Source organism: Tachypleus tridentatus, chromosome 4 (assembly GCF_004210375.1).
Source record: "Tachypleus tridentatus isolate NWPU-2018 chromosome 4, ASM421037v1, whole genome shotgun sequence".
NCBI lineage: Eukaryota > Metazoa > Arthropoda > Merostomata > Xiphosura > Limulidae > Tachypleus > Tachypleus tridentatus.
This window is the reverse complement of record NC_134828.1, coordinates 82,992,220-83,009,581: the sequence shown is the minus strand read 5'-3', so window position 1 is coordinate 83,009,581 and position 17,362 is coordinate 82,992,220. Positions and strand designations below refer to the sequence as shown.

The following is a 17,362-nucleotide window of genomic DNA, read 5'->3' as shown; positions in this document are numbered from 1 at the left end:
ACTTTTTAGCCATCCTAATTCTCTTTGTTTGCTTTTACTTACCTCAAAATTAACTTCATTTTCATTGTTTCCAAGTCGTTTATTTGGACTGCTCTGTTCTGTTGCTAGATCCTGAGCATGTTTAAGCAAGATACTGTTAAAATCGGCCTCGTTATTTACCTCTAGGAGGCGCTGCCGAAAGTCCATGTCAGCAAATATGGTGGAGAATGTCCTTCCGGTCTCTAGGGCATTCTTCGTTCCTTTCTGGAGAAATAAAACAAACGAACATGAAGCAAACAAACAACATACTCTATTATAACTCAACAATCTTTGTTTAAGATAAAGTGTTACGACGTCAGACTGAACTGAGTGCAATAATGTAAAAATGTATTATCAGTAACTCAGAAAACATTGCTGCTGTAATGCTATTTAAATAAAATAACTTAATATAGAGGGTTCACAAATTTTGTCCTGTACATTTTAACCATATGTCTAAATGTTTTTATTTATTTATTTTATATATTAACATACAATGTTTCTTTAAAACTATAAAGTAAGCTTAGAATATAAATACTCTTTGACATTGCAGCTTTAAGAATATTCTTAGTATGAACTCTTTCTACATACATAAAAACTTCGGCTCTAGAAACTGAAAAGGTTTGTTTGTTTGTTTATTTTGAATGTTGCACAAAGCTACCTGAGATCGCTAACCGTCCCTAATTTAGCAGTGTAAGACTAGAGGGAAGGCAGCTAGTCATCACCACCCACCACCAACTCTTGGGCTACTCTTTTACCAACGCATAGTAGGATTGACCGTAACATTATAACGCCCCCACGGCTAAAAGGGCGAACATGTTTGGCGCGACGGGGATGCGAACCCACGACCCTCAGATTATAAGTCAGACTCTAAGTATAGTTGATAGAGATTTATAAATATGCTACAGTTTTACAACTTTAAGACTTCTTCATACGATAGCCTCTCCAGCAACAGATGTCATTAAGTTTATAATTAATCGTAGTATAACTATCCTCTTGCAATACTACTGCTTTTCTAATCAACAGTTTAATAATCACTGTCAACGGAATTGCTTTTGTTATTAAAATTCCACAGACAGCGCTATAGTTTTCTCTAGACACGTAGTTGTAAATCACACTAACCAAACGTGCGACAGACATTTTCGCTGATGTTACTACCGCTTACATAATTACATTTATCACCTACTAACTGGTGCCCCTGCTACTTTATTTACGTACTATATATAGCCTTAGTTACTGGGTTTCACAATATCTTCTGTAATTCCACCAGAGGTTTGTCCAACAGCAAAAAAAAAAAACTTTTACACTAACCATATTATAGACTTTAGCAATGGTAATATTTCTTCTCAAATTAATTCTCAACACATTTTTTCTACCGCTTTTGTGACGCTGCTTCTTTAATTATCTCTATCATATTCTTTACCAGTGATAATGATATTGATTCTTAAGTTAACTCCATCATATTCTTTACCAGTGATAATGATATTGATTCTTAAGTTAACTCCATCATATTCTTTACCAGTGATAATGATATTGATTCTTAAGTTAACTCCATCATATTCTTTACCAGTGATAATGATATTGATTCTTAAGTTAACTCCATCATATTCTTTACCAGTGATAATGATATTGATTCTTAAGTTAACTCCATCATATTCTTTACCAGTGATAATGATATTGATTCTTAAGTTAACTCCATCATATTCTTTACCAGTGATAATGATATTGATTCTTAAGTTAACTCCATCATATTCTTTACCAGTGATAATGATATTGATTCTTAAGTTAACTCCATCATATTCTTTACCAGTGATAATGATATTGATTCTTAAGTTAACTCCATCATATTCTTTACCAGTGATAATGATATTGATTCTTAAGTTAACTCCATCATATTCTTTACCAGTGATAATGATATTGATTCTTAAGTTAACTCCATCATATTCTTTACCAGTGATAATGATATTGATTCTTAAGTTAACTCCATCATATTCTTTACCAGTGATAATGATATTGATTCTTAAGTTAACTCCATCATATTCTTTACCAGTGATAATGATATTGATTCTTAAGTTAACTCCATCATATTCTTTACCAGTGATAATGATATTGATTCTTAAGTTAACTCCATCATATACTTTACCAGTGATAATGATATTGATTCTTAAGTTAACTCCATCATATTCTTTACCACTGATAATGATATTGATTCTCAAGTTAACTCCATCATATTCTTTACCACTGATAATGATATTGATTCTCAAGTTAACTCCATCATATTCTTTACCACTGATAATGATATTGATTCTCAAGTTAACTCCATCATATTCTTTACCACTGATAATGATATTGATTCTTAAGTTAAATCCATCATATTCTTTACCACTGATAATGATATTGATTCTTAAGTTAAATCCATCATATTCTTTACCACTGATAATGATATTGATTCTTAAGTTAATTTCATCACATTCTTTACAACTGGTGATGATATTGATTCTTAAGGTAACTCCATCATCATCATACTGTTTACCACTGATAATGATATTGATTCTTAAGTTAATTTCATCACATTCTTTACAACTGGTGATGATATTGATTCTTAAGGTAACTCCATCATCATCATACTGTTTACCACTGGTGATTAGATTGATTTTTGAATTAACTTTACCATATATTTCAGTACAGACGTTAACTTTAACTATTCAAATAACCCTAATTAAGATATTAACGATGCCAACAATACTTTTTTAAACTGTCTATTTGATAGACCTAACAGTTGTCAATGGTTCTAATACGCATCCCAAAATACCACCAAAAAGCATATTCTATTAATTTATAGAGTGGTAGAGTTATAGAAAACTGTAAGTAAAGAAACATTATTAGAAAATCCGGTGTATGGTTCAGTTTACCATATCACAACCAAGAAATGTGTGATTTTATCAAATAATTTGCTTACGCTGTGAGCACACTTCAACAGCATTTGCGAAAACAAGTTAGCAAATACGATAACCAAGTAGTTAAATTTAGAACAATTTATACGCATATTATGCGTATGTTAAGAATTGTTTTTGTTCGTTTTCTGGAAGTTCACGCAAAGCTACACGAGGCTATCTACGCTAGCCATCCCAAATTTTGTAGTGTAAGACTAGAGGGAAAGCAGCTAGTCATCACCACCCACCGCCAATTCTTGGGCTACTCTTTTACCAACGGATAGTTGAATTGACCGTCACATTTTAACGCCCCCACGGCTGAAAGGTCGAGCATGCTTGATGCGACGGGGATTCAAGCCCGCAACCCTGAGAGTACGAGTCGAACGCCTTAACCCACCTGGCCATGCCGGGCCTTATGCTAATAACCTTCGGCCAGTTATATGGGGTCAGTCCTATGTCCATACTTGGCCATATTAAAACATGGTTTAAAATATAGGACTTTGACGTCATGCTATGTCAAGGAGTATTTTTTGTTTGTGAATGAATCTAGTAATAATGTTATTGTATATATCCACAGTTTCGTGTAATTCACTATAGAAGTTACCAGAATACGTATTTTTGTGCTCTTTTATGCCCTTCGGCGATAGTTATTAAAACCAGTGGTGATGCAAATTCTTCTAGGAATACGTTTTACCATGATTCGTACCACTGGTGAAAACATTGCTTTTTCAAGTTAACCATACCTTAAGCTGCTGCTAAAGAAAACGCTGCTTTTTCCAGTTGACAATATCGTATTCTACTACTTACGATAACACTGTTTTTTCAGTTGATCTTACCATACTCTACTGCTTATGACTACATAGTTTTTTTTTCAGTTAACCTTAACAGATTCTGCTACTTACGATGACGCTGTTTATTCAGTTGACGTTACCATATTCTAGTGCTTACGATGACAATGTTTCCCGAATCAACCACACCTTAAATTCTACTGGTGGCTATTAAGATTGCTTCTTCAAGTAACTACAGAGTAAATTCGACTTCTGCTTTATCAGTTAAGCCTTCATAAACTATATCATTGAGGATGGCACTAACATTATAAACAACCCTGACACTGTTGGCGGCTTTCCTTCTTCGTTTAACTTCACTATAGCTTCTTTCATTTCATTAAAAAAAACTAGAGTGTTTTTAAACGCACTACACAAAAGTTTAACGTGTTATTCCATTTAAGTAACGCTTTACGTGTTGTTTTCACTTCTCTCATTATTTCAGAATACTATCATACTCGGTTTCTGTTTCACGTAGCTCCAGGGTTTATGATATAACGTACGTGAAGTAAAGTGTTCGTAAGTGAACAGACACTTTTTAGCCTTTCTAGGTCATAAATACTGGAAATGCAATAGTAACAGTCTGATGCTTATTTAAAAGGAATCTCAAACAGTCGTGTTGGGAGTAATAGTAAAGTGGCACAAAGTGAACGTCGAAAGCGCTAACATCTAGTATTTATATACATACTAGCGCTAACCGCTAGTAGCGGTTTAATGGTCATGACTGAGATAACTATGTTTCTCTGAAAAGTTTCTTAATTTCTACCTTTGTGTAATTTAAACAAATTTTACTTATTTCCGTAATCAATGTGATTATTCACTTGTTTCTAGTCGAACTTGCATATACTACAATCCTAATAACAAGCTAGTGATCCACGCACAGGAAGTGCTTATTTGAGCATCCATATTTTATCCACTGTTGCAGCAACGGGACGCCCCGAGATCAGCGAGGGTAGCTTTGCAAACGTTTAATGGCAACTAACATACCTCCTTTAAAATTACAACGAGCTTATTCAGCGTTGATTTATTGCGCTAGTGACTTTTACGATTACCATTTGTATATCATGCTTAATTTAAAGTATCTTTGACACATGTCTCATGTCTGTTTATGTACAAGTTTATATTATCATCACTTCTTATTCATATACAGTTAAAACGTGTACGTGATAAAATAAGCATTCACAGTATTACAACCTTTGATACATGCACTGTATTAAGAGTCCCACAACGGGAGCAACTACACGTTAGAGTAGTCACTGCAAAAGCTTCAAACTCATGGAAATAATTTTTGACTGTAAGAGAATCCTTTTTATTCCTCCTCCTCCAAGAGAGTGAAACGTAAGTTTATGGACTTAGATGCGATTCTCCTTTGTAGACAGACTGAAGGAAACCAATGCTGTAGCTACGTGTTGAAACAGCAACAACGAATTGCCTTTTTGCATTAGTATAATCGTTTTGTGATTACTTACTGGTTCAGTGTTATTTTATTACAAGTTACAACTTTTACGGTGAGGAAGATTGTTTATTAAGACGTTTCGATCACTTTCTGTTAAAACTTGTGTACCTCAGAATTATCCCATCAGTAATCGAAACTGTCCGTTAAAACTAGTGTAGGCCCGGCATGACCATGTGGTTAAGGCACTCGACTCGTAATCCGAGGGTTGCGGGTTCGAATCTTCGTCGCACCAAACATGCTCGCCCTTTCAGCCGTGAGGACGTTATAATGTTACGGTCAATCACACTATTCGTTGATAAAAGAGTAGCCCAAGAGTTGGCGGTGGGTGTTGATGACTAGCTACCTTCCCTCTAGTCTTACGCTACTAAATTAGGGACAGCTAGCTCAGAAAGCCCTCGTGTCGCTTTGCGCTAAATTCAAAACAAACCAAACACTAGTGTATTTCATAATTATCCCACCAGAAATAGAAACGTATTATCTGTTCTAAAAAATAACTTTTCTTACTGTAAAATCTGTAACCTGCTATAAAATAATATTTTATACATTGTTTAACAAACGAATCTATCTTTTATAACATAATGAAACTTTAGTGAATATGTAATGCTTATTTAACCTTTATAACCCTAAAACTATCCCCGTTCTTGAATTAATAAGCTTTTGATTTAGTACAAGAACAGTTAAAACTCTGGAACTCTAATTGTTAATGTTCCACGGTGTATTGTCACTCATGATAACTGGTATATATCACATATTTTCAAACCTCACAGTTAATGAATTAGATTTCCTGTATTTCTTTTTTACTTATTGCTACTGAGCCAGTAATGAACATATGATTTCTTAAGACCTTTAACCACAACGAATGAACAGCATATATCTACTGAAAATTAACAATTTACAAATAATGATTAATATCATTGTAACTGTCTGATTATATTGCTTAGTTGAGTTGTTACATAGTTCGAGACGAAACAATGGCCGTTGTTTCTTAGAACTTTTCAGCAGTAGTAGTAGTAGTTCGTTTTCATATTGGAAAATAAACGCTATACTAATTACCCAATAAAAATCGAAATATTAGAAAGAAATATATCAGTTTCTATTTTTAAGATTAATATTAAGCTAAGTCAAAAATAATTTATAGTACACAGTGTTTCTATTCGCAACGCATACAGATGATAAAACAGACAGGTTTCTGTCACAAGCTCATATCGATTTTTAACCAATTAAATATTGATGTACTTAACAATTTTACTTATAATTTATTAAAACAAATCAAAGTGTAAAGTATTTTCCAGATCTTCTACTTCGTTTTAAGAATTTTTTCACGTTAATGAATTAACAAGAACTAAGCTCTTTCGAGCTCCTGTGGATTATGTCAACATTCAAGAGGGCCCTAACAAAAACATAGGGCAAAAACAATCATCAACTGAAAATATTTTAAACAAAACAATGGCAGGGGAAGGAAGGAAGATACATTTGACTTGTTAGATCGAACAATACACGTAATGTCGTATTTTTAAATTAAATGTTTTGTGTAACAATGTAGTTAAAAACATTGTTCACGTTTCATTGCAACACAATAACTTAGATATATATATATATATATATCAGTATTTATCGCAAGTGACAAACAAAGAAAGACGAAAGCGTAGTATTTCAGTAATACAAATAACAGGCCAGGTCTTCCACATAATACACAAATATAAGAACTGCCATCACAGAAGGTATCACATCGACCCGCCTACGACACATGGGCTCGATGAGCTCGAACTGACGCCATTAGTCTATAACACTAACAATCTACTTCCCTCCATCTTTCACAAGAAAACCAAAACCAGATCTGTATCTTCACAATGTCACAACTGATATAAAAACAATGGTATTGTGTGTTCCTGGACTTAAGTACTACACATTGGAAGAAATAAATAAAAGAAACAAAAAGTCCAGTTAAAATTTTATGTCTGAAGCTGTAGTAACTACAACGTTAACATGATAAAACACACAAATCTAGTAACACCTAATATAATTGGCTTTATTAAGATTTGCTATAATCTTGAGAGTAAAACTCATCCTGTTTGCTAGTTGAACAGAAAAGTAACAGTTATTGCATTACGAATCATTAGACTTACTGCTGTCCCACCGGTGTACAATATTTTCAGACCTGACTACGCTGCACGCGTGTGTGTTTTTATATTGCAAAGCCGCATCGGGCTATCTGCTGAGTCCACCGAGGGGAATCGAACCTCTGATTTTAGCGTTGTAAATCCGTAGACTTACCGCTGTACTGGCGGGGGACACCACGCAACATAAACATCTATTTTTTATTCGTATCTTCTTATACTTTGATCATACATTTTTTTAATAAGAATTCATTATGTGAAAATAAATTGTTTTTTTGGCAACTATTTGACAAATTACGAATATACATATTCTGGTGTTACCATATTATTGACAAGTCTCTACGAAAATAAAGGACAATCACTGAGTACTGTATTAAAAGTAACTATTTAACTTCAACAAATAATTAAAGTAGCACATTTAATTTCTAATCCTAATTTATTCCTTTTCCCGGATGTTTATCAAGTTTAAAAGTCTGAAAGTACCTCACATCAAGACCAAAACAGACAGACAGTTAAGATCCTTTATTATCATCAAAAAATCTAGTGTGTACTAAATTTAAAATATTTTAGTTTTAATAGTCAAGGTTTAAAACGCTAAACATAATTTGAATGTGAATAAAACAGTGAACTAAGCAGGAACATTTCTTAAACTGGATAACCAAAACTGGAAATAAATGTTGGGCAAGTTATTCGATTACTATCAGAAAGAGGTGAAAAATACACAGAAAATATGTTGCTCTACTATATTATTTAAATTATTTTTATATAAATCGTGCCTCTGTTTAAACTGTTGTAAATAAATAAAAAAAACATTATTTTGAATTTAATTGCTTAGTTGGAAATAAGTTTTGGTTTGTTTTGAATTTCGCGCAAAGCTACACGAGGACCATCTGCACGAGCAGTCACTAATTTAGCAGAGTAAGACTAGAGAGAAGGCGGCTTGTCATCAACACCCATCGCCAATTATTGGGCTACTCTTTTATCAACGAATAGTGGGATTGACTGTCACATTATATATAGACCCCACGGCTGAAATGGCGAGCATGTTTAATGTGACGGGGATTTGAATCCCTGACCCTCAGCTTACGAGTCGAGTGCCTTAACCATCTGGCTATGCTGGGCCTTGGAAATAAACACATATTTATATAAACAAAAATAAATAGATTATCTGATTTTTCTCTCTTGTAAAAGCCCCCGCTAGTACAACGGTATGTCTCCGGATTTACAACGCTAAAATCAGGGGTTCGATTCTCCTCGGTGGGCTCAGCAGATAGCCCAGTGTGGCTTTGCTATAAGAAAACACACACACTCTTGTAAAAATTATCCGGAAAAGTCTATTGAATGTTAATTGCAGCTACTAAAGAGATTAATAAATAGTGTTTGTTCGTTTGATGTGTCAGGATAATACATAGGACGCTGAAACTTATCTGTTCTCACTTTATTCGCTCGTTTAGATTGTATGAAATTATCTCTACTTCATTCATTAATCTTATTAGCTGCGAGCGCTAACGATTTAGAGAAAATAAACGCCCAGACTTCTCAGATAATCTGAACCATACTTCAGGCCAGACAATACTTAGAAAAGGCAGTGAAACAGAGTAGATTCCATATATATATATATATATATATAGAGGCAAACAAGTAAAAGAATGAAAAACTTAAAAATGAAGTTCGACTTTCTTGTTTTAAATACTGGTAACTTTGCAAAATCAAATAAAAATACATACATTGAATATAATAGAGTATGCATTTTCTTATAGTAGAGCCACATGAGGCTATCTGCTGAGTTCACCGAGTGGAATCGAACCCCTAATTTAAGCGTTAAAAATCCACAGACTTACAGTTGTACAAGCGGGGTACAATGAATACAAAAATGGCATAAATTTTAACAGGAAATGAAAAAAAGATATTATTTATGAGTAGAAAATTTGTCGCAAATTCAGAAATATTTCGAAAAATAGAGTACTAAACATTTATGAAACATATAATACGTTTGTTGTATGCCTTGAATATTCTAATTCGGTTCAAACAGATGTTGTTTTATATATAATATTTTAACAGGGCATGTTTTCTTTTTTTTCTCTCAGGGAAAATTGATGTGCACAGTGGCGGCCTCCTCTGCCGTGTGGCTACAATAAACAAATCTATTCTGTGATGTCAACTTCTAAACAAATAATCTGCTTGGGAAGCATTTGATCTGGATAATGTTTTAACATTTTTTTGCATTTTTTTCATACACCAGTCTGATAAGAGAATGTCTTTTTCTATAATCAACCATAAGCATGCAGCAAAAGTGTCACAGTTTATCTATATAAAAGAAAAACTATTTTTATAAACATGACAAAACATTTTTCAAAACCTGTTATTTTATATCTTAAAAGAAATTGAAAAACGAACATATTTGGACTGAATGAAGAACGTAGTATTAAAAGATATAATACGCCTAATACTAATGTTTTAATACAAGTACAATTAATTAAAACCAGACACGATCTGACGTTTATCACAAATCAAGTTTTAATTTCAGAAATAAATCCAGATGAAAGCTGATATTCATCATAGGATCAGAGTTAAAATAAAACAAATCCAGAACTTTTCTTTCTTTTTGAACATCCACACTAAATAATAACTTTGAGTAAAATTGTGGAAGCCCTCAAGTTTGAAAAAAGAAAGCTATTTACATATAATGACTTAAAACCGAAGCAAAAATTACACTCAACAGAGCTTAAAACTTAAGAAACGAGAAAGAAAGTTTAGAATATGATCGTGAGTGAAAATAACTCAAAACTCCTGAGGCCAAAGTTCAAACAAACAAATAATATGATCATTATGTCAAACCATAAAAACTTCCAGACGAGGCTGTAGTTCGTAGAATCATTTATTCTTATCCTTGTGCATAACACTAATATTAAGTGATCTCTTCTTTCCTTTCATAAACTTTCATATTGTGATATAAATTTATATAATCACAGTTAAATATTCATTTGTTTGATAAAATATAAGTTAAGAATAAGGTAGAAAATAATATTATCAATAAAAACCATGTGATTACAATGAGATGCATAAGTTTTAAAAAATAACCAAATAAAACCATGTGTTTACAATTATATATATATATATATATATATTTTTTTTTTTAAAACAGCTATCTTAAACAGCAGATTGATAATGTTCATCAGAAAAATATTTATACTACTGAAAACTGGAGCAAATAATTATCTAGGAATGTCTTCCTTTGTGAAAGTAACCTATATTGTGTAACACATTATCACTTTAATTAATAAAAAGACATGTTTTAGAGCAAACATTGACAATTATTGAACTACAGAGATTTCTGGATCATTTCAGTTGACACCCATCAGATAGCTGGGGCAACCGTAGAGAAATTAACTCTTTTGTGTGTGAATACTGAAAAGGTTTTAAAACTAGTTATAACACATCGCAAAAGTGGATCTCATAAGATGGTTTATTACCAGCTAACACTGATGTAAAACTGATACCATTGTCAGATTATTTGTCATCCATTTATAAAAGTGAACGTGGAACTGATATCCTAGGCACATCATCCGGGATTCAACTAATACTGATGTGAAATTGATACCATTTTAGGATGTATAGGAAACCATTTACAAAACTGAATTTCAAACTGATTCATTTAATACTGAGTGTACAACTCATACAATGTTAGACGGTTCTGCAATCATTTGTAAAATTGAATTTGGAACTGATACTCTAGACATATGATTCAGCATTTAACTACTACGTATTTTTAAGCAGGTGGTTCAACATTCGTTAATAAAGCTTAACTTGAGACTGTTTCATTCAAGATTCAGCTAATGCTGGCTCTGAGACTGATACCTCTGTCAGATGGATCTGCAACCGTTTTTATAAATAAACTCGGAACTAATACCTTAGACATATTATTCAAGTTTACGCTAAAACTAAACGTAAAGCTTATGTCAGATTGATTATCATCAATTTATAAAACTGAACTTGGATCTGATACTTTCCAGCCCTAGTCATACGGTTCAAGATTGAGCTAACACTTAATGTGTAACTAATACTATTTTGAGATGGTTAAGAAACTGTTTATAAAACTGAACTTGCATTTCATTTCCCAGAAATGTGATTCAAAAACTTGCGAACCTCAGATTACGAGTCAAACGCCTTAACCCACCTGGCCATGTCGGGCATGCGTATTAAAACTCTTCTTATATTTAAAGTTATACTCGTTCTTTCATTTTATCTTTTATTCTCTTTTAGCAGCTATACAAATGTATACGTAAACATTACATTTTTCAACATATTATTTCACAACTGACCGAATTACAGGCTAGAAGTCTGGAATTATTAAAATATTCTGATCAAAAGTAATTTAGCAATATATATATATATGTATGTATGTATGTATGTATGTATGTATATGTCAGGATTAAAGTAACTTTTACAATAACAGAGACAATTCTTTATAACAAATTGACTATGAACACTTAAGAGCAGAAGTCGACAACACGTAAGAAAATTAAAACCTATAATGATTAGAATGCACTGAATCATTCATTGTGTATCCTTGCTCTCAGCAATTACAAATGTTTGATATTTTATAATTCTATGAGTTATGAAAGACACATTCTTCGTTTAAGTGAATAAGCTAAGCTCTTGCGGAGCAGGAATATGACACATGGATTCTCTCGGACCGCAATTCATTAGTAAATATATTAAGATACTTTTGTAGTTTCTCGAGCGTCTATTCGCTACAAATTAATTAAGTTAAAGTGACCTTTATAAAACACAATAATCCCACTGTCTCCAAAACCTAATATTTTCAATGGAGAATTATTTGTTTCGATAGCCATGATTTTCTTGATATACTTTACTATGGAACAAAAAACACACATTGATCCTCAAGTTACAGATACATTAGAAAAAAAAAACCTTTAACTAGTAGATGAAACGCCCATAACTATTGCATGATGGTTTATAGATACTGCACTGAAAGCTTATATCCACTATAATACCTGTTAATATATATTTGAGAGACTTAACATTAATCAAACCTTTTTAGAAGTTCGGTAAGCAATAATGATATACATAATATGATAAAGAACTATTAGAAACATTTATATTTAATACGACGGAATATATTATCCGTTTGTTTGTTTTTGAATTTCGCGCACAGCTACACGATGACTATCTGCGCTAGCCGTCCCTAATTTAGCAGTGTAAGATTAGAGGAAGGCAACTAGTCATCACTACCCATCGCCAACTCTTGAGCTACTCTTTTACCAACGAATAGTGGGATTGACCGTGACATTATAGCGCCACCACGACTGAAAGGGCGAGCATGTTTGGTGTGACAGAGATTTGAACCCAAGACCCTCGCATTACGAGTCGAGCGCCTTAACCGTCTGGCCATGCCGGTCCTATGATGGAATGTAATTGTCAAAGTTCAACATACAAATCAGAATAATAATACTTTAGCGGTATGGGTCATTTGTATTAAATACTCAAGTCCCTTCATCTAAGGTACACAAAGCAATGAAAACTAAATACTGATAAGTAGTTTTAAATAGTTTCTAGATTTCGTAATAAAACTACCAGTGATTAGTAAACTACAGTTTATATTAAAGCTGGGTTTAGAATAACGTTAACTTACGGCTTCTTTTTTCCTCACAGATTTTTTTTAAATTTAAGCAGTCCAGATTTTCGACATTAAAAGAATCTTACAAATACTTGAGTTAAACAGTTATTTTAGAGATACCAAAACTTCAGGTATGGTTGTCCCTACTATTGAACTAGCAACCAAAGGGAAGGCAGCCAGCTAACAGAGACTCTAAAATGATAAACACAACATAAGTTTCCTTTATACACATCCTTTCTTTGGATTATTTTCGATAATGGGCTAAGATAATCAAAAGATCACTAAGAGAGTCGCATAACATTAAGTTTTAAAACAGTACAAGCTAAAATAAATGCTTGAAAAAATAATTTAAACAACCAAATAAAGAACAGATAGATTTGTTTGTTTTTAATTTCACGCAAAGCTGCACGAATGCAATCTGAGGTCGCCGTCCCTAATTTAGCAGTGTAAGACTAAAGGGAAGGCAACTAGTCATCACAACCCACCTCTAAGGCTACTCTTTTACCAATGAATAGTGGGATTAACGGTCACATTATATCGCTCCCACGGCTGAAAGAGCGACCATGTTTGGTGTGACTGAAATTTGAATACGCGACCCTCAGATTACGAGCCGTGAGCCTTGACCACTTGGCCATGCTGGGCCTGGCAAACAGATATCAAACTGCATCAAAAATAAATAAGATTATGTTCCTCTAAATTGTAGTAACAACACCGAATACATTCCTAACAACATAACTCGTAGTTTGATATTGAACTCTGTATGTGTATGCTTCTGAAATAGTATTTCCTCAGATGTGAACAATGACGCACCCGGAGGCATGTTTAACAACTATACATTTGATCGAGCCATGTCGCACTCGGTGACATATTTAATATCTTCATATTTGAGTGAGCCTTGGCGCACCAGCAAACATGTTTACATCTATATATTTGAATGAGCCATGGCGCACCAAGAAACATGTTTAACCACATCTATATATTTGATTCATAGCAAATTTTTCTTCATCTAACATTACAACCCTGCTGCTAATAGATTTATGGCTGAGAGAATATAAAAATATTTTCAAGGAGAAAGTATTCAAATCATGAGATTTTTTAGACAATGTTAACTAAAAGTTACAACTTCTCGATGAAAAGAGCCTTCATTGTTTTCCATTGAAACTAAACAAAGGGCACAACAGTGTGTTTCGAAAAACAAAAAGTTACGAAATCACGATTGTATATACGCTAGGGTAGTTTTCTGATTTTTAAAATGAAAATTATAATTAGTTAGAAAACAGAACCTTTTGACTTTGAAAAGCCATCGTAATGAAACTGGACATATCTCCTACCGCTCTCAGTAAGAGTCTAAAATTGATAAAATCTCAGAAGCTAAGCGTTTACAAACTTTCAAGTATTTCTCTAAATCAATGTGTATTATTGAGTCAGATTGCTGACAAACATGAAAATATAATAACGCTATTCGACGATATATTCTTGCGAAACTGACGCTTCAATTAACTTTTGAGCTTTGACCTGGTTAAATATGGTCTCGAAAGCCAATCTTCAAACAGTCTGGGAAGTCTAGTAAAAAATTGTTAAACTATATGGTCAAAGAACGATCTCTCTATTCCTCAGAAAAAGCATTTTAAAACGGAAATTACAGTAGTAGACAATAATGCTTAATAGTGGCTATTAAAGTAACCACCATCAACGAAAAAAGTAGTTCTTATGATAGCTAGAGACCTGGAACATGGTACATGTGAAACGTGATTAATTTCAGTGGAGACCTGCTATGCTTGTAGGTTACAAAGTCCTTAATATCCATGCTCTCTCTTTGCTAACAACTTAACATAGTTATGACTTACTCTTTCTAATTTAGTGAATTACTCATCGGTATTAATAAAAACCCTTTTCCCAAGAGGTTTAGAAGTAGTTCATATTTCAGACAGAAAACGTTTATAAATATATCCAATTAAATTAGAAACATATAAACACATATACACAAATTACAGGAAAGTTAGAACAGATTTTTTTTAAAGATTTGCTTCAGAAATTTCGTTCAAAGTTTATCTCATTCTGATGACTAAACTTACATTAGTTTAACATTGTTATAATTTTCTTTTTGTTTTGTTTTTTTTCTTTTTAAGTTAGTATTTGATGACAACATTGTGTTTATATAATGAAACACTTACGGTTGTTTCTTTCTGTATTAGTCGGTATAAAATCTGATAACAACATTGTGTTTATATCAGTTTAATACTGTTACAATTTTCTTTTTTATGAAAATGGGTTAACTGTCTGAGGATAACTTGACATCCATATCAAATTAACATTGTGGTTTTTTTTCTTTCTAATTTAGTATGTTATATTTGTTATTGCTATAGAATCACTGATTGGTAAAATTATTCATAGAGGAAACTAGCGTTCCTTTAAACAAGTTTTGTGTTTTTTATGTGCTTTCCATGCACCACTGGAAATATATGAGGACGTCGTTGTATTCAGGTTTTGTGTATTTGTAAGTTATGTTTATCTTACGAGCAAGCAACTGATTTTTGTAAATTTTGTAAGCGATGACCAAAACTAACCGAAACCAAAACCTACAATGACCAAACTTCGTGAAACAATTTTTATGGGTTTAGTCCATCCCATTTGGAAAGAACGCATGTTAGTAATCCCGAAGACAAAATATAATGAAACACTTGACTCATTTCACCATAAATTAGAAACGAAAGTGCAAATCTTGCATTTTGTGAACAGTAATGTTGTGTATTAGCATTAGGATTTTAAGCTTTCGTAGCTGAGCAGCATTTTCTACCTATAAACATATTACACATATCCAAAAAACAACGTTATACTTCCCTTTAATACAAACTTCCTGATAATATTAATAGAACGGAGTTTTCTAAATATCAAAGAGATTGCTTGCTTCTAATAGCTAATCATTCCTCGTGAGCTCTTCTTTATTTAAATGAAACATGATACATCCTTTGTTCTTACCTCTTTGCTGGGTGTCAGAACCAAAATGAAGAATCGGACCTCGTGAGATGTACGCCCCATATTGGCAGGGGTCTTCAATCTAGCGATAGCCACATGTCTTCTTTGTAGAGAGGGAAGGCTACACCTGCAGACAAGGACGTAAGTCAAGTTCACTATGGTAATGTTTTTGTAATTGGTAATATAATCTATCTAAATGTATTTGAACCTTAAAAGTAAAAATTAAAAATAATCCGATGTTCTCGATGATGAGAAACCCACTTGAAATAAAAGCAACGACTGGTATGACCTATGACATGTGTCCTTCAACTGTCACATTCAAACACTATCTTTCTTAACCTGAGGATGACCTAGGGAGATCAAAACATTGTTCTCTCCTTCTAAGTAAAAGTGTTAATACCCATACCAGTCGTTCTGAGATATACTAATAATCCAATATATTTCTCATCAGACCCTAGTTTCCCTTTAAACGGAAATTTGAACAGATCAAAGTTGCATTGCAACTCAACTGTACGGTATAATATTTACATAAAGCAACATAAAGCTGTTCCACTTGTCTCTGTTATTACCAAGAAATAAGGGTTTTACGCATTTATTTATATTCTCTAGTTTTTGTTAGGAACGCAAATTCAATTTTCTAGTTCTTGAAGATGCTCAATTTATAGAGTTTATTTCTTTATTTTAACATCACTTGCTTTGTGTGAATAAAAAAAATCATTATTTTAAGTATAGTCTGCTCTACAGCTAGAAAAAAAACTAATTTTACTTCAAGTTTCTCTTCAAACTGTTAATCTTCTTACACAATAGGGCTAGCAAATTCAGTAATATTAATCACAGCATTAGTGTTTTAGAAGGATAACGCAGAATTTTAATAGTATTGTAAATTAAGGCACTGTAAAAACTAAACCAAGAAAGGACGAGCTTCTTGTTGTTTTTCCGTTAGGCATAAATGAAATCCAGTTAATAAACAGACACTTTTTTACAGATGTTAAAAAAATAGAAAATTACCTACAAGACACATTACCTGAGAACGAATCAACAAGGCCAGAGTAGCTCCAAAAATGAACTAACAAAGAATGACTAATTAAAAAACTCATTTAACAAAGCCTTACAGCCTAACTTAGAGTTTAACTAGCTTAAGGGTGACTTACGCTAATTCTCTTTTTTTCATTGAGGTTATATTTTTATATATTTTATTATTTAATATAAGATGATTTGTATGAAATTTGAACAAAAACGTCTTTGATTATAAGACCAAAAAAAAATGAATAAACACTCTTATCTTTTTCTTTTATTTTACACATACACATATATGTGTGTCTGTTTTTATATAGATATACACTCACGCACGAGTACTTAATAATGATTTTAACATTGCATCCTAACTGAACTCACAAAAA

General features: G+C 32.8%; 1 protein-coding gene across 1 annotated transcript in view; it reads right to left on the bottom strand.

Annotated features, from left to right (window-relative positions):
• LOC143249573 (solute carrier family 4 member 11-like) overlaps window positions 1-17,362 on the bottom strand; it is a 208,653-nt gene that overhangs the window by 43,731 nt on the left and 147,560 nt on the right. Inside the window, 2 exon segments of the mRNA XM_076499674.1 lie at window positions 43-243; window positions 15,966-16,089. Coding sequence (XP_076355789.1) covers window positions 43-243; window positions 15,966-16,089 — 325 coding nt within the window.